At 38.6% G+C, this 24,977-nt stretch overlaps 2 protein-coding genes across 27 annotated transcripts; both read left to right on the top strand.

The window, feature by feature from the left end:
• Positions 1-348: 348 nt before the first annotated feature.
• LOC132701890 (tropomyosin-2) lies at positions 349-23,806 on the top strand. Of its 25 annotated transcripts, XM_060670162.1 has the most exons (11): positions 349-508; positions 1,732-1,873; positions 1,938-2,063; positions 10,268-10,401; positions 11,046-11,163; positions 13,280-13,397; positions 15,873-15,943; positions 16,957-17,032; positions 17,987-18,049; positions 21,141-21,210; positions 21,376-22,226. In XM_060670162.1, exons 2-11 carry the CDS (start codon positions 1,851-1,853, stop codon positions 21,456-21,458), a joined length of 882 nt encoding a protein of 293 aa, XP_060526145.1. In that variant the 5' UTR covers positions 349-508; positions 1,732-1,850; the 3' UTR covers positions 21,459-22,226. The 25 variants fall into 25 exon arrangements, 24 of the variants coding, with proteins under 24 accessions (XP_060526145.1, XP_060526150.1, XP_060526151.1 ...); XM_060670167.1 differs by lacking the exons at positions 13,280-13,397; positions 15,873-15,943; positions 17,987-18,049 and adding exons at positions 16,190-16,260; positions 18,673-18,735; XM_060670168.1 differs by lacking the exons at positions 13,280-13,397; positions 15,873-15,943; positions 17,987-18,049 and adding exons at positions 16,190-16,260; positions 18,378-18,440.
• A 67-nt stretch (positions 23,807-23,873) lies between these two features.
• Positions 23,874-24,578, top strand: LOC132701892 (uncharacterized). Of its 2 annotated transcripts, XM_060670179.1 has the most exons (3): positions 23,884-23,909; positions 23,962-24,133; positions 24,188-24,578. In XM_060670179.1, the coding sequence occupies exons 1-3, from the start codon at positions 23,891-23,893 to the stop codon at positions 24,516-24,518; spliced, it is 522 nt and encodes a 173-aa protein (XP_060526162.1). In that variant the 5' UTR covers positions 23,884-23,890; the 3' UTR covers positions 24,519-24,578. The 2 variants fall into 2 exon arrangements, with proteins under 2 accessions (XP_060526161.1, XP_060526162.1); XM_060670178.1 differs by having other exon boundaries at positions 23,874-24,133.
• Positions 24,579-24,977: the final 399 nt, after the last annotated feature.

Here is a 24,977-nt window from a genome sequence, read left to right as displayed (position 1 = left end):
TAAATTAACAATATATGTTAAGTTAAACGAAATTTTAAACGAAGGGCCAATCGAACTATATTGTTTTTATTTGGACAATGTCACAGACTATAAGTAAATATCAATGAAAATGTCACGGTAATGTTTGTTCAATTCATTAAGGGATAAAAAGGCCCTTTAACTAACATGACATCAGGTTATCCAGGTTTTCAACTATTTTAATTAATATGGAGATTATTATTATTATATAGCTCGTTGTTGAAGATATTACTATATATTTCCCGTGAAATTTTCGATCAACATTTTGGTTACCTCGCGTATCCCGAGGTATCTTATCGTGTCTTTGTTCGCTTGAGTCGGACTCGGTCTATTCTTGGTCCCGTGGAGGGGCCACCACGTATCCTCTGCCCGGTAAGGAGTCCCAAGTAAACTGATAGCACCTCGCCAGTTCAGTCGCTTCTAAACCGTGCGTATACCGAGTGTACGGTGCTTTAGAATACACGCAGTTGTTCGTCTTCGTTCGTTTCCGGTAAGTTTTCTGCTTCTTCTCTTATATCTGTACCGATCCAGCGGTGTCGATCGGTATATTACAGCTGATTAGGTGTTTTTAAAAAATGGCGTCTATTTCATTTTCAATTTAAAAAGAAACTTATATTAAATTTGCTATCCTCATAAATATTTTCCATTTTTTCGCCAAAAGGGCACATCTTAAAGTACCGGGTGTTTGCTCATAATAGGTATATTTGAAGATAAGAGCTTAAGCTTAGTTTTTTAGACACCCCGCATTTTATACGACAGACGAAAAAAAATTTTTTCATGATTTATGTACGTGCATAGTTGATGACGATTTGGAATTTTATTACTGGTACTAAGAGAATTTGTTTCTTTGTTTTTAGAAAATCGACATGCAAAATACGTTACGTATCGTCCTTTTTCTCTAAATATTTTCTGCCTCCTATTTTGCTTTCTATATTATATAACGATTTTAAGGATCCTTTTGTTGTTTTTCATACTTACTCAAATGAATCGGCCCTAAATTTTCTTACCAACCTCGAAATGCACTCCGAACCGAGCCAAATATCCGCTGACTAGGCGACACCAAAAATGTTTTAACATTTATCGTCATCACGATCTATGTTTATAAACATCAGAACAAAAACAAAGTCGTCACACTGGAAAACGTGAACGATACGATCGAATTCCATCGACTGGTGCGTCGAATATGGTCTACAGGGTGAGTCACGTCGTCGAGCGTCCCCATTAAATGTTCCGGAGCACCCAAAATTCATTTTCTTTACAAATATTTTTTTCAAAGCAATTATGTCCAGGAATAACACCTTTACAAACGCCCTGTATAGTATTAATCGACCGATGCCATTTTTTTCTTGCGTGCGCGGCCGCTGCCACGCTCCTCAGTTTTCCTGTTAATTATGGATATGGCCGACGCTCGCACGAGCCAGCAAAATAATATTTATGCGCATTAATGCGGTGAAATTGCATACCGTCGTGCAAAACGCGATTAACAGTACCAAAACTTTGGGTTGGTTCTTGAAAATTCTTGCCGAATCGAATGACAATTTTTAAGGCGCTTATTATTATTCGATATATGCGTTTAATTGCACTGTTTACTACAAACTGTGACCTTAATGACGCTCGAACGACATACATGGAACTACTTTTAAGAGTCCCACCCTAATTCGCGAATTATTACAACATTCCGGACTCCTTTAACCCATTTTGTTTCCGTTGCAGTGTATAAACCGCCGAAACTACCGCCGCAATGGACGCGATCAAGAAGAAAATGCAAGCGATGAAGCTTGAGAAGGACAACGCGTTGGACCGGGCCGCTTACAACGAGCAACAGGCCAAGGATGCCAACTTGCGCGCCGAAAAGGTAAGCATCCGTCTCGAAGGACCGCGGCGATTCCAATAGATTTAACCGCGCGTTTCCGTCGCAGGCCGAGGAGGAAGCCCGCGCCCTTCAAAAGAAGATCCAGACCGTCGAGAACGAGCTCGACCAAACGCAGGAACAGCTCACGCAGGTCCTGGGCAAACTGGAGGAGAAAGAAAAAGCCCTCCAGAACGTAAGTTTTTTAAACATCCGTCGATTCGGCCGAAACGCGGTGACATAACTTTCGTTCTATTCGAACATCGCGTCTCGCTCGAATTACGTTCTAAATATAACCCCCTTGGAGCGCCGCACGCTGCCAAATATGGCCGGGGTACCGGAGCGCGTGGCGTCACTACGTTATTCTATCGGGTCCGGCTTGAGTGCACTTCCTGCACGGGACGATGTTCACCGCCGCAAGGTTGGTTGCATACGACTGGGAAAGACGGCAAATCGCGGATGAGATTACGTGCTTTTGGCAATGCCGCGTGTCGTAACTGTCGAGTCGTCCGCGCGATAGTAGCGCCAGTCTAGCCAAGATGGCGAGAGAGAGGTACGTGCGTTAACGCGCCGCGCACGACGATGTCGTCGAAGAGGCCCCCCGGGGGTGCCAAAAAAAGGGGCCACCAACACCACCCCAGAAATGATGGCACCAGACGCAGGACCATTTTAGAACCTTGCCCGAATCCCCCGCTGAGCGTGTACAGTAGCGAGAACGTGTTGTCAAATTCGAAAACAATAACAAACAGCATCAGTGCCAGGGACCAGAGGTTAGAGGATGTCGATGGGGTGGTGCAAAATTTGGCAAGCGGCGAAGTAGTAGCAGTAGTAAACGACCAAGGTGCCTTTCCGCAAGAATCAAACGACAACAAAGCGTCGAATTGTGATATTGAAGTGATAGATCTTACTCAGTGTGATGACGAGCCCGTAGAGTTAGTTAGTAGCAAGCCGATATCAAAGCCCGTTAAAAACGACCGCAATCAGAAACTGAGAAAATCGAAAAAGCCGAAAAGTCGAAAACAGGACGAGCAAACGAAGGATGTCGTCGTCGACGACGGTGAAAATATGTCTTTGGTGTTTCGACCCGCTGCCGAGGGGTCGAGCCAAAGCGACCAGGAAGTCGAAAAAGAGGATCCGCTGGATCCTGAGATCGAAGAGTTGGCGAAGCTCCGCTGTACGTCCGAAAGGACCGAAGTGGTGGCTGAAAGAGAGACCAGGCGTAAAGGAAGACGCTGTGCCGATTACCCGGGTCTGGCGTTCAGTTCGATATTCAGTTCAGACACCCTGATGAAGTTCAACATAATCAGAAACGAGATCCATAACATTATGAATGGACAGCTGAAGAGGGTAGGTGGTAAAGACAATACACAGTTTATTCGAGAATTAATGCGTCTAAACTCGCTCTATTTTTAGCCTCGAAACCAAACAAAAATCTTGTAAACTTTACGCGCAGGCTTATACCGACGTTTTTAGGTTCGGCCGCATTTTTTCGAGCTTATAAATAGAACGGTAAAATTTTGCGTGCGGAACTTTTAACCTCACGTGACCGCTACAATATGCGCTCTCTTTGTTTAATTGCCAGTTGTTTATCGAAATTGGACCGCGTGAACACTTCGACTCGATCTGATACTGATTTTTATTGAACTTCGACACTCTGAATAAAAACAAACTCTCGTTTCAATGATTTTTTAATTCTAAATAAAAAAAACGCCGCGTAACGTCGAAACCGGATTCTGCCATATTTGTAGCGAAAAAGAAATCGAGCGTCAATTTTTATTAACTTTCCGCGCACCGATTGCGCTACAGTCGCATTTATATCGCACACGATAAGTCGGGAGATCGTTACTCATCCAATTTCAAATATTAACTTAAACATTCAGCTCGTGACGTTAATCCGATTCAAACTGGGTTATGGGTAAATTACTGATATAAGTAGAGCCGGCATCGCCGCGTTCCGCAAAATACCACCGAATTGAGTTAAATGACGCGTGAACATTCTTTTGTTTTTTTTCTTTATTGTCTCCGACCGGAGGTTTCAATGCAACGAAAATTACGCACGCATACGCGACGTAAAGTCACACATACACACCGGATTTCCACCGATTGTGTCATCTACGCGGTGCCTCCTCTTCGCCCTGCTGCTTTTCAAATTTAAGCGCGGTCGCGCCCGCGTGTCGACGTCACGGACCGCCACGTTGCCACACGAAGCGCCGCAAATTAATCCTCGCGAAATAATTTTTATTCAGAAACGAGAGTCGCGTCTAGTTCGTTATAGACGTTCGATGAAAAATATATGCCCCGTAGCGACATCCGCTGTCGCACTTTGTTTTTGCGGTCGCGACCATAAATTCGTAAATGCTCTCGACGTTGAAGAAAACAAACGAGACGCGGCAAACGCGCGTCGGCAGGTGGTGATCGTGCGCACGCGCTCGCGCCGCCATGTTGGAGCCGGTTGACTCGCCCAGTCGATTCGTCCGCGATATAAGGTACGGTGGCGTTTTTCGTTCGCACGGGGTTTTTGTCTGAATCGATTCGTGCCGTTGTGTTATTTCCTCGATTTTCCGAACGCGAAAATGGCGACGAACATCCAGCAGGGGTCATTGTTGGACGTGCTGAAGAAGAAAATGCGTCAGACCAAGGAAGAAATGGAACGGTACAAGGATGAGTGCGAGGAGTTCAATAAAAGACTCCAAATGGAGATCATGCGGCGAGAAGAAGTGAGTTTTGGTCGCCTCGTGAGTCATTTCGCGATTTAAAGTTTGACCACCGATCGCATGGTTAGCCAACGAAGGCGGAATGGCCGCTATCGATTTCGTATAAAATTCGGTGATGACGTTAATTTCACGGGCTCCCGAAATCGTCGCCCTTGGATAGTCCCCGATATCACACCGTTATCAATTAAAACGATTAAATTGTTATTGAATTTTGATACGAAGCGGTGCCGCCGCGAAACAGGTTTTTCTCTTGTGCGTTCGAGCGAGGGGCCCTTTCTCCACGTGTGCAGTTTTTCGTAAGCCGCGGCGGTGTCGCGTTTTCGTTTTTCCTTAAACGATTTTCCCGAACCGCGGCGTCATTATGCAAATTTCGACCGTTATGATACGAGATTGCCCGACGTTCACAAATACCATTCGCGTTTGTAATCGTTCGGCTGAAGAGTGGCTGTCGAAATTCTTACTCCGCGACCTTCTAATTATATAAGTACGGAAAAAAATGCTACGGCGATGTAATTGAGCCGCGTGGGCGTCCGGTTGCCGTCACGTTGTTTTCATTCCGTATTTTATAGATATTTATTGACAATTTGGCGACGTTTATTGAACATTTTGATTAGAAATATAGCTATTTCGTTTAATTTCCATCAGAATTAGTTGGGCGTTGCTGTGTTGCAAAAAAACGGGGGAATCCTTGAAAAAAGTCGTTTAAGCGAGCGGCAAAGGTCCCAAATAATTATATATATATATATATATATATATATATATATATATATATATATATATATATATATATATATATATATATATTATATACAGTCGGTCAAAAAAGTCTCTTTATACATACTATTTTATCGGTTTTCTTTTCTTTCACTTTCGTTTAATAAGAAATATATTTAAAGTAAGTATCTGCAATCTCATTAAGAGTAATAAAAATAAAATAAAAATCATTTGAGACACTTTATTTGATCGATTAAAAATAAGGCAGTTTTAGAAGCAAGGAACCATGTTATTATTATGCTAATTATCATTATTTTATCAAATTTCGCTTAAACAAATGAGTTACTTGTTCATTTTTGACGCCAGTTTTAAGTCAGTGGTTTTCAAGTAAAAGCAAAATGGGCGCTAAAAATTGCGAAATTCCAATTGCGCTTTGAAAAAGTTACAAGAAAGCTTGTTTTGAGTCTTCCCAAAAGACTTAATGCCATATGGCAATTGTACAGAATATTAGACATTAAGAAACTTTTCAATTTATCATGAGAAATAATAATGTACGGAGACTTATTTGACATAGTTTCTTGCTTATAAAACTGCCTTATTTTTTATCGTGTGAAATGATTTTTATTTTATTTTTATTACTAATGAGATTGCCGATATGAAACTAAAAGAAAACTGAAAAAATACTATGTTTAGGGAGACTTTTTTTGACCGACTGTATGTATCGGCCGCCCGTTTGGGTTGCGTTGTTCAAACTATACCAATTCGGTAGATAGTTTTTTTTTTATTGTCCTTGGCCAATTCGCCGTCAGCGTTCTACGGCGGAGCATCTGGTTATTGTTTAAATAAGGAATCGGCGGCCTTTGGTCGGCTTCTAACTTTTTTTACGCTTTGCAACGTTGCCTAATCGCAGGTTGTTTATTTTTCTTCCATATTAGGGCATCGACGCGTTTTCTGTCTTATCTCGGATACCGTTTACTAATAGAAATTAGCTCAGAGCGAGGAAAATCATATCTTATCGCCAGCCACAAATCGGGTTTAAGTTTCGTGTTAATTATGCGTAAACTATTTGATCCTTTGCCTTTTTACCAAGAAAGCCCGGCACATCACACTCAACCCAATTTCTGCCGAATTGCACGCGCGCAAAGCGCTTGTTTTCTTAAACTTTGAGGTTTAACCTCCATCAAAAATGCAAGAATTGAAACCATTGAGTGTCTCTTTTTATCGTATCTATGAGATGTTATATACTACTTCGGAACCGAGTGGTACGGGAACCATTCCAAAAAAGAAAAAAGGAAAGGGATCACAAAAATGTTATCCTTATTTTGATTCCAATAAAAAATTATGTGGAGAGTGGTTAATGGTTGTTTTTTGTATAAAACAATAATTCGACTCCAAAGTGACAACGTTACACTTTTGAATGTACGAGAAATTCCTTTTGTCGCCACAAAAATATTTTTTAGGCTATGAAACTACAAAGATGATAAAAAAGCTTGTTATTCGATTTTCCATTAATCAAAAATGAAAATTTATTGTTTGTTGAACGAAGACTTACCTAGAAAAATAGTTTGATATATGAACATGTTATGTACAGACATGAATTTGAAAAAACCGACCTTCTTTTTAGTAATCGTTTCTATTATTTATTCATTTTATTTCAAAATGAAAGATTCTTCTGTATAACTTTATACTCTATAATTTTTGCCAGAGTACTGTATTATTTCCGCCTTTAATTCAAAGAAACCTAATTCATCCCGAATTTAGTGATTTCAATTTGTTCAAAACCACAAAAAAAAATGAGAATTGTCCTAAAATTGTTTTTTCCTCCCCATTCTTAAGTATCCAATTATACAGTTCTCGAGCGTGCGCAAAAGGTTATTTTAAGACGTCAGTGACACTGCTGAATAAGTTGCGCACGAGTATTTATTAGTAGAGAGCAGAAAAATCGTGTTTATTAAAAAAAACACATTTAAAAAATAATGAAAAAAAAATATATCGCACTTACAAATTAATGCATTTTAACAGCAATTGTTTTCTGATAAAAATACATGCAGAAATACAGGTAGGAATTGCATCGTGGCCAATCCTGTTCGATGTTCAGTTTTCAGGGTCATAATTACATTGTACTCCAAATCGAGGGTTGGAACGGGATGTTTTGAAATGCAAAGGCATCGTTAAGCAGGATATATTTTATTTGGAATATTATTAAAATATTCATAAAGCGTTCATATTTGTTAAATCGTTAAATAAAAGAGGCCAAGTCGAACGCTCATCAGATTAATAAGTGTCTCCAATGAATCGTCAATAATATTTTCCACTTGTTAATTTCGAAAGTCGTTGAAATCGAATTTTTCGAAAGTATCTGCGCTCGTATAAAACTGTGTCTGTCCGTTCTCCGTTCTCGTCTTTTGGTTTTTCCCGAATAATTTTCAAACCGTTGGAGCTACAAAATTGAAATTTGCCTGTTTTTTAACCATCCACGAGACACATAAGCTTACAAGAAATGACCCTGATCCGACGCCGGTATCCACATTTTTTTCGCGATTTTCGACTGTTTTTTGGATCTTGTTATGAAACACGATAAGTGTCCGAAATTTGAAGCAATAGAAGAAGCAAAAGATACGATTCCATAAACTTTTATTCTTGAAAATTTTTCAAAAATATACAGGGTGCGCCGCAAATTCAAAAAAACTGAAAAGTGGGTCTCCCTATTATTGAAAATTGGTTATAACTGAAAGACTATGATTCAGATCTCACTTTCTTTTATATTGCGATATAGCTCGCATAGACAGCAAAAATTTTTTCAGGTTTCGTCAATTATACGGGGCGCGAGATATTTGAAAAAAATCATTCAACAACGCAAATTTTAATATTTATCGATGTTTGCTTTGAAGTTCGACGAGATGTGAAGGACATTTTATACAGCGTGCATGCACAATTAAATTACATCGATTTTGCGAAAGTTCCAGAAGCACGAGAGAAAAACAATGCGTCCCTTGCCCCGCCTAGTGACGATTTTTCGAAAGCAATCTTGTTACTTTTGGTTTCTTTGGTACTTTAGATCAAGGGTCATAATATTTTAATGTTTTCCGGGACTTAACTTCTTTCAAATCGAGGAAACTTTTAGTATTAATTTGGTTGTAAAACCAGCCAGACCTGATCGTTAAACGTAATTGCTAATGTTTTGTGCTCCGAAAGATTTTTTTGGTGGCATTTTCGGGATATTCTCGGCAAAAATACACGAGCAAACAATTTTTTTTATGCTCTGGTAATATTTACTCTTATGTATACAATTCGACGTAATTCATCGAGAATTGTAAAACGGTATCCATGCGGTGCGTATAAAGGTATTTAATTAACACCTGATGGTTAGTTAAAATGTCGTGGGCAAGTCCGATGTGTATTGAACTTCTGCGGTTAGAGGTTCGCGTTTACAACCTTGAGAAGGCGTTTCGGAGGTCGTTGCGTTCATTTTCACCGTATACATCGAATTTCGGGCGGAAAATCTATTTTATTTTTTTCTATTTTTCATTGTCGATCCGCCATGAGGATGGGAAACGCACAGGAAACCGATCAATGGACGATGCGTGATCACGGAGGCGTGGCAAAATCGATTCAACTCGTACAATATATACGCCTCGTTATCGTATCGCGTTTACATATTATTAGCTTTGTATTTGGAGCTGGAAGTACTGTTTTGAAAAATATTTCCCCAAATTCCGATATACATTTTTTTAACGTTCCGCTGTTGTGTTTTTCGCAATTTTTGCAAATTTCTCAAAATTTTGTCAATTTTTAAAATTTTTAACCCTGTATGAATTTTTTAATAATCTTCCGAATTTAAATGCTTAATGATAAAATTTCGCCACTTTGAGAAATTTCTTCAAAATTACATTTCCCTTTTAATATGTCACATATGTTGGAAAAATTACAGATTCATCTAAAAAATATCGAAATTTGACTTTTTTTAAAGTTTTTGAGACAATATTTTCGAATTGACAAGGCAAATTAATCATGAAATCTGGTGTATTAGCACTGTGAAATCTTTGTGTTCCCTGTTAAATTCGTAAAATCATTGAGCACTTATTAAAATTAATTAGATAAAAATTAAATATCATTTTATGAATATCAAATTAAACTTTAAAAAATAATATCTATATGTAATTAAACCACAATATTTAAATTATTGCAAATTACTTAATATGGCAAAATAAAGTTCTAACTTACTTTGGGTATAACTAGAAATGCTTTCAAATTGTTCTTCTGTGAAATCTTTGTGAAAGCAAAACCTCAGTGTCGTTCCAAAAAAAAAATCGGTAAAATTTAAAAGACAAATATTAATTTGATTAAAATTATTAATTAATTTGATGTTGCTAGAACAAAATCTTTAATTAAATTGCAAATATTGCTAAATTAATATTTTGGTTAGGCCTCGGGTTGTGGAATTGACCGGTTAAATTTTTCTTTGTCAATTGACAGAAATAGTTTGAAAAACTATAATAAATAAAACTAGATGCAGTAGAAATTTTTTTTGGGATTCCCCGAATCGCTAAGTATCGTGTTCGGATATTCCTTGAATAGGGTTATAGGTAAATTGGACATCACAAACGCCTAATAATCGATTATAAAATCCATATTCTTCTTAAATAATGATAATTTGTCATTTAAATTTGACCAGTCAATTAAGAAGTAGTCAATTGACTGTCCCAACACTAGTGCCAGTACGTACAGTTTTTATTATTTTAAGGTCGCTTTAAAAAAATCTTCCTGTTGAGTTTAGTTGGTGATAAAACTATATAGGTTAAGGTAACTTTCCCGCTAATATTTATATTTTCCTTGCGTATTCATTTTTTCGACCTCCGAGGGAGGTGATGCGAAAATATATCCAGTTCCATTTCGGTGTGACTTTGTGACAATTTTAAGTCGTTTATTTCGTGAATCGTTAATTCAATCTTTTGTTATTTTATTTTTCCAGGCTGAATCCGAGGTCGCTGCCCTCAACCGTCGCATCCAACTGCTGGAAGAGGACCTGGAAAGGTCGGAGGAGCGTCTGGCCACAGCCACCGCCAAACTGGCGGAGGCCTCCGCCGCCGCCGACGAGAGCGAAAGGTTCGCCCGCGTTGTTATTTTTGTCGCCACCCCCTACGCCCCTGGTTTTATCAAAAAAAGCCCTCGGATATCGTGGCGCAGTCGCGGTAGGATCGACATCCGATGGTTTTTCTTATGACGACGCGTACGGTGGTACGAATCTTTTTTTTTTTTCAATATTGTTTTGGACGCCGCGGAATACCGCAAAACGCGTTTTTTTTTTGCTCTCGCGGGCGCGGCTTAATGGAAAAAATATGTTCGCCTCTCGCCGATAAACAAGATAATAAACTAAACAGTGAAAGTATTGTGCTATTTGTTCGACGCGGATTTGTCGTCGACGTGCAATTCGGCGGCGTTGCCGCTACGTAATCCATAAATAATATCACATCTCGGGCCGGGCACTTTTTTTTTATTTACATAAATGAATATTATTCCTTCTTAATGATTTGTTTCTATCACTTTTTGGTTTTTCAACGACCACCGAACTTGCACAATATAATTCGTACCACTTTTTGCGTTCGCCCCGCCCCCTCCTCATCCCGGCGTTCTGTACGTGTGTGCGTGTGCCCGCTTTTAATTTTATTGTCGCGTGGCCCGAACTAACATTGTCCCGTTTTTTTTTCTCCCCAAACCCTTTCCCCCCGCCGCTTCCCTCCCGATATTAGGATACGCAAAGCCCTGGAGAACCGGACGAACATGGAGGATGACCGGGTGGCCGCGCTGGAGCAACAACTGGCCCAAGCGAAACAAATCGCCGAAGAGGCCGACAAGAAATACGAAGAGGTACAGGAAATTATCTAAAAAGCGAACCTCCCCTTCACCGTCGAGGGAGGGTTCGCCGGTGTTGGGTCCCGAACGGGTGCTTTTCCGAACGTGGGGGCCCGAGTGTCCCATTAGACGTTTATGGAGAGTGACTTGTATATTATTACGTTTTTAGATTTTAGAAACATTCTCGAACTTTTTTGTCGAACATGTCTAAACATTGAATCTGAACACTTGAATTTTCTTCCCATTAAATTGCTTAATCATGATATAGTATGATAATTAACTTATCGCGTACATTGGCAAAATATAAAAATCCGTGTTACGTGGGATTTTAAATAGAACTCGCTATATTTTACAGCGGCACGTAAATGAGCAAATTAATTTGAAGCCTACGAAGGAGGGAACTTCCAAAACCTCAACATCGCACTATTACGCGTAGACTTTTGTGAGATGATATTGGATAGAATACAAGATCGCGATTTTGTGAAAAGAATTATTCATACTGATGAGTGAAAATTTTCACGGGAGGGACACAAGAAATAATCATTTTTGATCATCAGAAAATGTAAAATTTTACGAGAAAAGCGATTTCAAAATACATTTAGCTTCGTCGATGATTGATAATAAAATTGATTTTTGTATCTACAACGGGAATTTTAACCAGGAAAAATATCTGGATAATTTACGAATAGTAGTTACACACTCGATGGAGCTCTGGCTCATTGCACAAACCGCGTTCGGTAGATATTACACCGGTTGATGCCTATCTTGAAACCATGTTATGAAGTCAATCCGTGGATGTCTTAGGGCAAAGAGAGGTAATTTCAACCATAATATCTAGTTGTATGTAATTAAAAACGATTTAAAACCGTTTATTAGCCTTTAACATTACTTTTCTGTATAGCAGTTTATGCGAATATTAAAGTTTTGTTGGCATATGTATTTCCTTCCAGTTTCACTGTTCACTGCAATTACTCGTTTGAACACGCTAATAACGGAATATTAAGCTTATTTATGTCAAAGAGGAATTTGATTACAAAAAACGTCACCACGGCTGACCAAAGCCCGCTACCCAAGCGAAATATGATTACTTTAATTCGCTTTAATTGCCATATTTTTTTTGTGCTTATAACTTGAAAACCAGTGAAAATAGATACACCATAGTTTGGTACTTTTAGATAGCTCATTAATTGCTCATTTGAATGCATATGCACTATATAAAAATGGATTTTTATTACTTACCAATTGGGCCTTATCTTATGAACGCCCTCTACGCGATAAGTTAATTATCATACATATTATCTTCGAAAATGGTCGAGATAGGTATGGTACATGTTACACAAAAAAGTGCCGGAACGATTCGCAGAATTTAAAAATGTAATATACAGGACGTCCCATATAAAAGACGAAAATTCTCCATGTACGTCTAATAGGACACTCATCGTGAATAACGCTGTATATAAAACGCATTCGTGGCGACTATGGGGGTTATTTGCGTTTAGTGTAAAGCTGAAAATATTTTTTCTATATTTAATTAATTAGCAAGTACTCTCGTTTTGACTTGATGATTTACCAATTGCCACCCCAGCAACCTCCCAACTGATTTTAACCATAATTTACCCTAAAATTTAATGAGGATTTGCAGTGATCTGAATTACTTGTTTACTTAATGTGTAACTTGTCGAGTTAATGCTGCAATTATTTTTACCTATTGAATTGAAATTGATTTTTAGATTACTTATTAACGATTTACCGATAATTTGGCAAGAAAACTACCGGAAAAGCACGCTTTCGCCAATGTAATCTTATCTCGTCCATTGATTTCAGAACTCCCCCCGCTGTGCTATGCTCTGTGTTTTGTTTTTTTTATTTATTTAATTATTAGGTATAGTACGCATCACGAGACGGAGAGGACATTTGACAGTTCCATATATTAATTACGTCGTTCGCTCTCACCGCCAGTAGTGTAGCGGGACGGTTTAGAATGTCCCCACCAGCGTTTTCGCGCTTAAGACGGCCACGCCCCCGTTGCCGGGGCAACCGGTGAGAGCGAGCGCGCGCGATGTAATGTGATATCGGCCTCGTTCGTTTCTTATTAAAAATGTTGCAACCGTTTGGTTCACCCGACTTGCAGGCAACGCAAGATACTCGAGAACCGTGCCCTGGCCGATGAAGAACGCATGGACGCACTCGAGAACCAACTGAAGGAGGCCCGTTTCCTAGCCGAAGAGGCCGACAAAAAATACGACGAGGTCAATAATAACGATACCTGAGTGTTTTTTTTAACTTCCTTGTATGTCACGCTGTTGTGTTTTCCGCCGTCAGAAAAGTGCCTCTCCCGGGAAATATTCATGGAATATACCGTGTGCCGCGTCCATCGTCGGATTTGAGTTCTAGTGTTTTTTTTTTGTTTGCGTCTCCGAGTGCTACGCGGATGTGCAATATTTAATATTCGGTGCTAACTCAGTGGGATTCGTTTCAATTCGTTTAATATATATCGAGGTGTAAATAATCGTTAATCCGATGGTCCTTGGGAGGACTTTTTTTATTGTTAGAGTTTTATTTAGGTTATTAGAAATTGCTACTATTATAGAGTGGGTTTTACAACGCGCGTCCCCTCCCCCGGGTGCTGGCCGCAAAATATAAGGGGCGCTGGGGGGCGCTGTTTTAATTTAAAAAAAAAATCGCGGTTTGAAATTTTAACTATTATTTATTTATTGTAACTTGATGTTGGCTCAATCTTTTTTATTACGCGGCAGCTAATTTATACGAAACGATCCTGTGGTCTGTCGGGGTGGAAATTTTAATTTTAAATGGACATGTGGTGCGGTGGGGGACTGACTTTCCGATAAACTTTGGTCGTCGGCGGATGTAAACCGTTGGGGGCGCCATTTTCGTCGTTTTTGGCTACAGATCCGATGAGTATGTTCCATGAACTATTTCTTATTTGTGTGTTTGTATATGTAGGTGGGGCCGGTGCAGTAATTGGTTTTTTGAACAAACGCACAAGTCAAGATTTTTGCTTGCATATACTTTGATACGAAGGGTTTTAGTTATAAAAATTAATTTGTTAGCTGCTTGGAGTTTTTAAAATAAACCATTGGCGATACTTTGGGAATTGCTTAACTGATGATAAAAAAACATGTTCAATTAATTCTTTATATGGCGTACATCGGAATAAAAAAAAATGCTGTATGAGATGTTAGATGTAAGGGGGTCGAAAATAAAATTTAATTATTTCGAAAAATTATGGACATTTTGAAACGGAGAAAGATATCAAATACAATTCGTAGAGGGCGCTGTCATACTTGGGAATTGTTTTTTTTTAACCGAGTGTTTTGACTTTACACCAAGGAAGAGTCATTAGTTTTGAGAAATTCGTTTTCGAACATTCCAATTATACAGGGCGCTTTCTAAGTGAATGTCCATCATTAAGGGGGCGAAATTTTTAAAGAAAAAACTTCATATGAACATATAATAAAACGTGTTAACTTTTAAGATATAGTATCTGTAATAATAATACAATACAAACTAATACAGTTATATATCCCAAATGGCGAAGTCTAGCTCGACATTAACCGAATATATATTTATATTTTAGTGAAATTTGCCGCACATGTACGTACGTATCAAGGGGTGTTAGTCAGTGTACTACAATTTTCTTAAAATAGACTAGTGGCGGGCACAATTTTACATGTCTATTTTGGGCGACATTGATATCCAGCCACTGATATTTCTTAAAATAAAAATTATTTTCTTGACTTTATTGAATCCAATGTCCAGTTTCCGTTTGAAAAATAAAAACCTCTTCTCTGCTTAGTCATAAAGTTAATATGACGTAACAGCATGCAGAGAATAAAATTAATTAATTAAATTAAAATTAAAAATGATTGGAAATTGTAAGGATAATTTTTATTTTAAATCAGTGGCGTGTCTGCCAAAATACGCAGGGAAAATTGCGCCCGCCCGCCACTGGTGTGTTTTTTAAAAAAATATGGTGCACAATAATGCAAATAATTAATAGTATATCATGCAACAAGTGCGGTAAACGGCATTTGACTCACGAGTGACTTAAAAAGTTTACCGAACGTGTTATACTTTTTCTACGATCGTTAATTTTTTGGGTACATTTTCGAAAAACGACACGAAAACTTTCCATTGCCCCCAGTTCCGTGCGGTAAAATCCCGGAAATGGCTCGGATCTGTGGGAATCGAAACTGACGTGGTAAAGTGACGCTTTGGGCACGCTAGATTAGGCATTTTACAGAGGGGAGTAGGAAAAAATATATTTTTGAATACTTTACGACGCTGTATCTCAAAAGTTAAGACATTTAGGACATAGGTTCATATGAAGTTTCCTTTTTAAAATGAAATTCATTTGAAAACACCCTGTATATTTATATTTGTCGAAAATTAAGTTTTACTTTGAACACGTATGTAGTTGGTATGTTGTTTTTCGTGATAGGCAACCAAATTCGCAGTTGCTAACTTTTTTTTTTTTGCAGACCCTTTATTGTGTAGGACAGATCGAATTAAAACCAGATTTCTGCACCGTTACGCATATACGATTTAACGTCGCAGATATTTATATATATAACAATATACGAAAAATATTTGTTTTATCCAGAGTTGTTTCGCGTGTAACCCAATAACAGCTCGCTTGCGTTTTGACGTTTTCCTGTCGCCGTTTCAATCCGAAAACGTTTTTCTTTTGTTTTTGTACGCAGGTAGCCCGTAAATTGGCGATGGTGGAAGCCGACCTGGAAAGAGCCGAGGAACGCGCGGAAGCGGGCGAATCGTAGGTTTTCTATTTTTCATCGGTTTTCGATGGCATGTCTTACGGCATTAACTCCGTTTTATTTGCGTTTTGCCCGGAGACAAGCGGCAACGCCCGACAAACTAGGAGAGGGTTTTTTCTTTTAGCGTAACACCGTAACGGCCGACCGTAGCTTTTGTTTTTTTTTCCTTTTTCTAATCTGATCCGTTTTTTTTGCCGTTTTTAACTTTGGCTTGTGCGCATGAACGAATTTCGCTGTGTTGCCAGGTGGCCAGGAAGTTGGTGATGATGGAGCAGGACCTCGAGAAAGCCGAGGAGCGTGCCGACGTGTCCGACAGGTGGGGTAGCTGACGCTTTGCGCGCTTTTTTTTTTTTAAATTTATTTCACGTTTTCCTCACCTTGTTTATACGCGGCGAAGAGCTTGAAAGTTTCCACCAGAAAATCGCAATTTGAAAACTGCAAGAACCATGTAAGGTGCGACCCGCACTTTCTTTTGTTTGCCTCATAGAGCTATAGAAAATTTAGAAGCCGTAAATGCCATGCAAATTATGTTGACTTGAAAGATTTCTAATTAAAAGTCTCTAGATATGCAGGATGTCCCGAAATTAGACGTCAATATTTTAACCACGTATTCTGAGACCCAAAATAAAGATAAAAGTTTATATAAACTTTGGTCCAAAACGTCTCAATTTTTAACATGTTAAATTTGACGAGGTGATGGCGATTTTGATACAGTTACTAAATTTTTTAGGCTCTATTTAACTAAAACTTACTATTGTAACACAGGGGAGGCGTGGGAAAAATTCGCCCCAAATTTTTTGTTCATCGAATTTTCGTAATTTGTTTTTTTCTATCATATTTAAAAATGTGACTTTTCATTGAAACAAAATACATGTGGGGCTTAGAATATGAATTTGTAGAACTTACCGTTTCCGCTATCATCAGCAACTATTGGATTGTCATAGATTTTAATTTCAAGCTCTTTGCCTGAAAAAAATTTACGCGGTACTAATTTCGTTTCTCGTTTTTCTAGTAAAATCGTCGAGCTTGAAGAGGAACTCCGCGTGGTAGGCAACAACCTGAAATCGCTGGAAGTGTCCGAAGAAAAGGTAATACTTTTTCTTAGTCTTTTTCAACGCGCACGGGGTATCGTAATAGAGACACAGGCTATCTCGGTTATTTTTACAAATAGAGAATCGCGGTTAACGCGACACTGTGCTTTTTTTTTTGTTAAATTGAAGAAGTTATCATTGGCTCTCTTGGTTTTTGAGATACGGGGTGAAGTCCAAAACTGTCGATTTTGGGACCCACCCGCCGTATCGCCGTTAACTTATGACTTATTGACTTACGTTAATTGGAAATCATCGTTTCAAAAATAAGTATTAGTATAAAGTTGTTTTGAAAATTAAGGTCAAAAATCATTTTTTATATTATTATATATTATTTGTAGCAATAGGCTATAATAAATCAACTAAAAATAAGATACGTGTGAGCAGTTATTACTATATAAGATAGTTTTTATTTAATTTCGAAAAAACAAGATGAAAATATATATATTTTTAAATAATAAATATTAGGTTATTATGTTAGGTAGATCTATTAAAAACCAAAAAAGCAAATGTGTCAAAAACTTACGAGGCTGTCAGCTTTTAATTATATTTTTATTACCTATCCATATATATGTTTGAAAAGCTTAAACGAATTCCAATTATATATATGATTGCTACAAACTACGCCGCTGAATTCAACGGAAAAAATCATATAAGAACGTTTTTCATTCTATTCAATAAATTAAAAGACAACGGCGATTCACGGGGGTAGTCCAAAATCGTCCGTTTTGGATTTCACTCTGTATCTCAAAAAACAAGAGGGCCATGATAATTTTCTCGACGGCATTTTTAATTTAACAAAATAGTAGCACAGTGTCGCTTAAAGGGCAACTGTGCAAAAAATAACCGAAATAAAAGTGCCCAAAATGGGGGATGCCGCCTTATACATGATACGCGGCATTTGTTTTTTATTCAATTTTTTATATAATTTTCATCACGATACGCACTTGTTAGGCCAACCAGCGCGAGGAAGAGTACAAAAATCAAATCAAGAACCTGACCACTCGCCTAAAAGAGGTACAGGAAGGCGCGCGCGCGCGCAGATGCAGTGTTTTTGCGTTTTTTTTTTTATTGTTAACCAGCAGCTACCAATGGCCCGTTTTAACTCTTGTTTTTTCTCTTTCGCATTCTTTCGTGTCGAAAACAATAATATTAACTTCTTCCAGACGGTCGCCTAAAAACTATAGTCGTCCCGTAATTACGAGGGAATGTTAAAATACCGCTAGCGGCAAAAAGGTGCCGGACTCTCTCGTTGCTTCCTTGCAATCCCGGGGCGGCTATATGTTCCGCGAGTGTTTGAACGTTTTGTCGTTATTGATTTTTTTGGTACTAACTCTAAACGCAGGCGACGCTCAAAGAGGAGGAGTACTCGGTAACGTTAAAACAGGTGGAGCAGCAACTGAGAGAGGTAATTTGTGCGTGGGCACTGTACAGAATCGTAGACGTTTCGCTGGGGGGTGGCCGTTGTCATATCATCTCTGTCTTCGTTTAGGTCTTGGTGAAGTTTCTTCATTTCTCTTGTCTACGTGTGTATATAGGCGCACAAAAGTCGTTCCCTGTGTGTGCGCGTCGCTTCCCCCCTTCACCGCGCATGTCGTAACATTCTCATTTTGTGTTTTTTTTTTTCTGTCTGTCGCCAGGCCGCAGTGACCAGAGAACACAGCGAAGATCAAATCCGCATTATTTCCGATAAATTGCGCGAAGTAAGTCAGCACGACACGAACACACTTTTTTTTTTTTAATGGGTCCGGCGCCTGCGCCAAAAACTTCACACACACACAACCCATTTGGTTCGCGTCTTACACACGTCACGGCTTATACAAAGATTTTGGGATCGGGTATTAATAGCTACCGAACAAAATTAACAAAGAACGAATACTCAGTTTGATTTTAAATATTTTATGAATTACACCGAGTGACAACGGTAAAGTCGTGTTTTGGTTAGTTTAATGGCCACGTCCAAAGCATTGGGTAACCCATGAAATAAAAAATGTATATGTTTCGAACAGATTCGAAACTCGGAAAATATTTAGAATGAAACTTGAGACGTTGAAATGGAATCATAAATCGCGGTCGGGAATAATTACGACTTGCACGCCAACACACTCATTCCATTACGTTATGCGCTTCCACGAGCTTTTCGATCTTCCTCTCGGTGAACTCGTTTTAAAATGGACTGGCAACGGCGTGGTAGGAAACTGGGCCGAATTTTGCAATATCAAAAGACGGTTAGAAATGGGGACTATCACTTTACCCAGGTATTCTGACAAAAATCATTTTTATTATTATTATTTGGTGGTAAAATAATAATAACAATATAATGATATAAGAAACTCGGAAAGTTTCATTTAAAAAAAATGTATAGGTTAGGAAATAGCAGTATTCATGTCATTCAAGAGTATTCAAAAAGGCCTTCCAATGTTTCAAGTGCACGTGTACATTTAAACATTTAACGTATATATTGCAAGTTTAGGGTTATATATTAATGCAACCATAAGAATTTACCATTTTAAAATGTAAAATTGTTATATTATTTGTTATTCTACATACAAGATTGTTACCACCAAAAATACTCAAAAATATATCACCACCACCACTAAGTTCAAACATATTGATAGTTCGTGACCAATCTTATACTTTACCCGTCTGATTCTAAAGAAAATTTACCTCGCAAAGTCAAGATCCATTACCGAAGCCAGTCCAAGTTACGTCGTGTTTTATTGCTTCTTCTTCTTGATCACGCCGCGGGCTGTGGGAACAGGTCTCCTTTTACGTTAGGGGCCGTTACCGCGTTAGACATTGTGCTTGATGTAGCGTAGAGGAAGGCAGCGATTGTAGATAGATATTATTAACTTCACGGCACGGATCGATTGTAAGTATATTTCGCTGAGCACGTTAGTATTCTTTTTTGCATGCCTTTTCGCTTTACTGGTGTTTTATTTATTTTATCATTTTGCATGGTTGCGGGTTGAAATGTGGGAAATACTGTTTCAAGTTTTTTTTTTAATTAAAAGGGTGCGTTACAATATGGTCAGAGGTGAAGGAGCGCAGTTTTGATCCTTCGCACGCTAAACCAAACCATTTTTTATTCATTTCAAATTTTTACTTTGATATTGCTTGATTCAGATGTCCGATTTTGCTTTGGAATAAAATGTTTTTCCTTTTTTTGTCAATAGTCGAGTTTGTTTCTAATTTGCTTTTAAGGCGCGGCCCATATTGAACCCACCATTTTAATTGAGTAAACAGCAGTCGAATAAGTTGGGTCTGACTTCATGTGACAATCTGAATAAAATCGGAACAAAGCGTATTTTGCTGAACAGTCTCTTTTTCCATTAAGTTACCATTTTCTTTACCATTATGCACCATTTTACGGTTGAATTACATAAAAGTTGTGAATTTAGATGCATAAATACACCGAAGTTAATCAAAATCAAATTATCAGCGGTCGACTAACAAATTATATAATTTAATTCGTTGATTGCCATAAAAGTTGTAGATTTTTCGGTATTTACTTGTTTTGTCTACACAGCGACCCAAGTTTAAATTGCTACTATCGACATTAAAATTTTAAATACTGAGTACTGTGTATCTATTGTTACTCGTTTCGAGAATAAACAACTGAAAACTTCCAGCAGACGTTTCCTTTATATCATTTGCCTATTGCATGAATTAGATAGGAAGAACTAATAATAAAATTCGCGTAGTTTTTTTAAGGAATCTTCTAAAAGTGCACGAAAATACATGTTGATAGTGGTAGTTCAAAATTGGGACACATTTTAGATATGACAAGTGAGTGAATTCCAGAAAAACCGGTTTTGCACACTACAAATCTTGTATAAATTGTTTGTAGTTTGAAATAAATGTGCTACAAAGGAAATACTAAAATCAAGGATTGTTGGTCTTAAAATATTTCGTTGTCGACTAATGTAATTTAGACTGATAATGTACTGCATCTAATAATAAATCAAACGTTTTGGCAATGGAGTAGTAATGATTATTGTAAAATGGTTCCCAACTTATTCCACTGCTGTCGCCTTTATACGCGTAGGCCCGCTAGGGCCGAACAAAACGAATTTTAACCGAAATTTCTTCTACCCCAACCCCGCAGGCGGAGGCGCGCGCCGAATTCGCAGAGCGTTCCGTCCAAAAGCTACAAAAGGAAGTCGACAGACTCGAAGGTGCGTATCAATAACCCCCCCGCCCCCCTCCTTCGCTCAAAAACAAAAAATGCATTTGAAACCTGCGCAAGAGTAACCACGCAGCGTTTCGTATTATTTTTATTTTCGTTTTTTTTTTAACGTGTGTGTGTGTGGCATATTAACCCCCTTTGCCCCCCATTGCAGACGACCTGTTGGTGGAAAAGGAGAAAAACAAAAGACTCGAGGCGGAAATGGAACTGACACTGCATGAGATGCAAAACATGTAGTAACCACGCGGGGACACCCCTCCCACCACCACCACTATTAATTATTATTATTATAAATGTTTTTTTTTATACACGATGCAATACGAATAATATCAAAACCGCCGCGCCGGCGCGTGGCTTCGGGGGCGCCCCCCCCCCTGTCCCAGACAGACATTCCGTTTCGTTCATTCCGAATCGCGAAAATATAGTTCGGTGCTCCTTATTTTTTCTATCTTTTTTTTTTTCATTCTTTGCGACGAGATTCTCGACGCCCCGTATGTTGCTGTCAACTGTCAAAATTGCGGAGCCGAAATTATGAACGAATATTTATATAAACCGTTTGTTGCAATAACGATCAACACTGCCATTCGTAGAGACCCGAAAATAAAATAAAAAATTATAATTCAATAATCACGTGCCCCTCACCACGCTTTGTTCCGGTCGTTTTGTTTTTTTTTTTTGTATAATTTTTTTATTGTACATTCCGTATTCGCGTTTTCTTTTTTTTTGTAAAATAATTTTGTCGGAAGAATTTTCCTTTTTTTTGGTGGATTGAATACGTAAAATTGTTCGAGCCGCTTCTTCATTTGGGCGAATTCGCCGGAAAAAAATCATATTTCAGACATATTTGGTCGATAGTAGCGCAAAAAGAAAGGTTGTTTCAAGTATTACTAAGTATATACATAAATAAATTTCTATTTTAAAGCCTGTTTATATTTTCTAATATTACTATGTATTTTATGTAGTTAAAAGCTAATAATTTAATTATACGGAGGTTTTTAATTTGTTTTTTTTTTTTTTTTTTTTTCGCTTGGTTTGCATGTCTTTTAATGCCGTTTTAGTGTTGAAGTGCTATTAACGTAGGTCGCTAAGCAGCGGTAAGTAGCGAGTGTCTTTATTTTTTAATTAAATGCCGATAAGTTTGCGGGGCCCAAAAAAGTTCTATAGGAAAATATAGATACAGGCCACATTTTGACACGCACCTACAAGATTGATTGTTGGTTATTATCATTAAGAAGGAAATATTAAACAAACAACAGCTCTAAATCTGGCACAACATTTCCAATTATCTTTTTATTGATATAACTCGAGTCTTTCAGAAATCAGCAATAGAGATTTTAAGGGCCAGAAGCGTGTTTTTTCATATGACTGTGGTGTGTCCTAACTTGATACTTTTTCAAGCTAGTACCACCTTGTGGTAAGAACTCTCGATGTACTACGCCGTGATAATCAAAGAAAACAGTAAGCAAAACATTTCATCGAACTTGCTTTTTTCGGTCATATGATTCGTCACCAGCTATAACCTTTTTGCCCTCAAACCTTTGGCAAAATTTGCATGGCACGAGTCAGTAAAGGCGCCAACATCTTCAGCCATTTCTCTAATAGTGATTCGACGATTTTCCAACTCCTTTTGTCTCTCTGTGTGTTCTTGAACGCATTCATCAGTTATTGACGTGGTGGAGCGTCTAGAGCGAAGTTCGTCATCGGCCTCTTCTCAGGCCATCTTGAAACAGCTTGTACACATTTTTTTTTGCTGAAAGTAGATACGCCATATGCCGTTGTTGTTATATGCAATTAGCACGTAGAACACGTCTAACGGTTCTGTCTCAAAAAAAGTAAACGTGCATATTGGCTGAAACTGTGAACTTAGGGACATATGTACCCATGTAAAAAAAATATCGAACATCGAACGTACGTAGCCCGCCCAATAACAAAAGTCGCCTTACTTTTTGAATACACCTCGTAAATTAAATTAGGCAAAATAGCAACTTATGACGACTGAATATTGTTCAGTTACGATACATGTTTATATGAAAACGCTAATCTTTTGAGTTTTTTAAGCCCCATTGAGAGTATTTGTTCGTTTGAGACTTTAAAAGTCAGGAAATTTAATTTTAATGTTGTTATTGTGCTGCGGTACCAACCGAAGGTCGGGATTTTTATTTTACTTCATCAACTTGTATCGGCATTTAATAACGGATTATTTTTCTATTTTTATTTGTCATTATTTTGTGTTAATGTTTTGTTTTTTTTTTTGCGCGTTGCAGACGACCTTGTCGCGGAGAAAGAGCGTTACAAGGAAATCGGAGACGACCTCGACACCGCCTTCGTCGAGCTCATCCTCTAAACCCTCCCCCCACGTCTTACTATTTATTGCCACACACTATATATATACCTACGCGTTCCGCGCCGCTACCCCACGTGGTGGTTTCAAAGCGACTCTTTACCAACACGAAAACCAAACCGGCATTAGTGGCGGCGGCTGGAACGTAGCTCGGATACCAAATGTCTAACCGGTAGTTTATTAATAATATTTATTTTATTTATTTGTAACATTGTCGTCGGTAAAAATATATGAGTTCAATTTATTTTTTTCTGTATTATTTATTTTTTCCTATTATATGGCACTTTGACGACCGCGAAATGATTTGACTAATGACAGGTTCAAAATTATGTTCTTCAAATTGCTGGGTAAGGTTAGCAGAATTGTTGATTTTAAACCCTCTCCGGATAATATCCGCAGTGGCCCGAATGATAGAAAGCATTCGGAACGAGGCTTGCTGCAGCATAGAGGAGCTAAAGTCCTCCGCCCAAGCGTCACTGAAAAAAATGGCGGAGGAAGCGGCGACGCGTTTCGAAGACGTCACGCGCCAGTCGGAAGAGAGGATGAAGCAAATTAAAACGACCGTTAAAAAGTGCGAGATCCGCATCAATTTAGCGCATGCGTGAGATAAACCGCGACGTTGCAGGAACGTCAAAAGGGAGATAACGAATGCGTCCGCAGAATATTCTAAAATGATCGAAACCGTCGAAAAAGGATGCGTCGAGTCTCTGAACGACTACTTTCGCGTAACCAGGGACAAACTCCTGCAGATATTCGAAAATTCCAAAGTGGCCCTCGGTAGGTACGCCACCGACGTCGAGGAGTGCCTGAGCGAAGCCGTGAAATTCGTAGAACTGGTGGTGACAGAGTGTGTCGCCATAATACGAGAGTTTGCGAATAATGCCCAGACGAGATTGGCCTATTTCACGCAAGATATATTGAGCAGCAAGAGAAAATTTTCACAGTTGAAGGAATAAACCATTTTTGAGACCGTTAAACTGGCATTGTTGATGTTGCGACCGAAAAATGACCTAGAACCGCGCAAACGACGTCGGTAAGACGACGATGGTTGGTATTAGGTCGATTCTAGGTCATTTGGACGTTATTGTGACTTATGTAGCGGTAGTTTTGGTATTCGGTGTTTCCTTATTTATATTGCAGCGCTTTACTAACTCTAATAATTTTTGCGCAGACGACCTGACGTTGGAGAAAAGCAAATTCAAGGCGATCGCCGACGAGATGGACCAAACTGTCGCCGACCTCGTCGGATACTAACCTGACACTGCCTTTTTTCTATCGAAACGTCGTTTTTTGCGCCATATTCGGAATTGTGGGCTTTTTTTGAAACGTTTGCTTTTTATGGTACTGTATGCAAAGGATATCGGACAAGTCGTTCTTAAATCGCCCGTAGACAAAAGTGAAGAAGTCCTCTCGCA

The sequence above is a fragment of the Cylas formicarius genome, unplaced genomic scaffold (genome assembly GCF_029955315.1).
Source record: "Cylas formicarius isolate icCylForm1 unplaced genomic scaffold, icCylForm1.1 PGA_scaffold_5__7_contigs__length_24384050, whole genome shotgun sequence".
In the NCBI taxonomy this organism is placed as follows: domain Eukaryota; kingdom Metazoa; phylum Arthropoda; class Insecta; order Coleoptera; family Brentidae; genus Cylas; species Cylas formicarius.
Note: the sequence above shows the minus strand (reverse complement) of the source record. Positions and strands in the feature narration are given on the sequence as shown.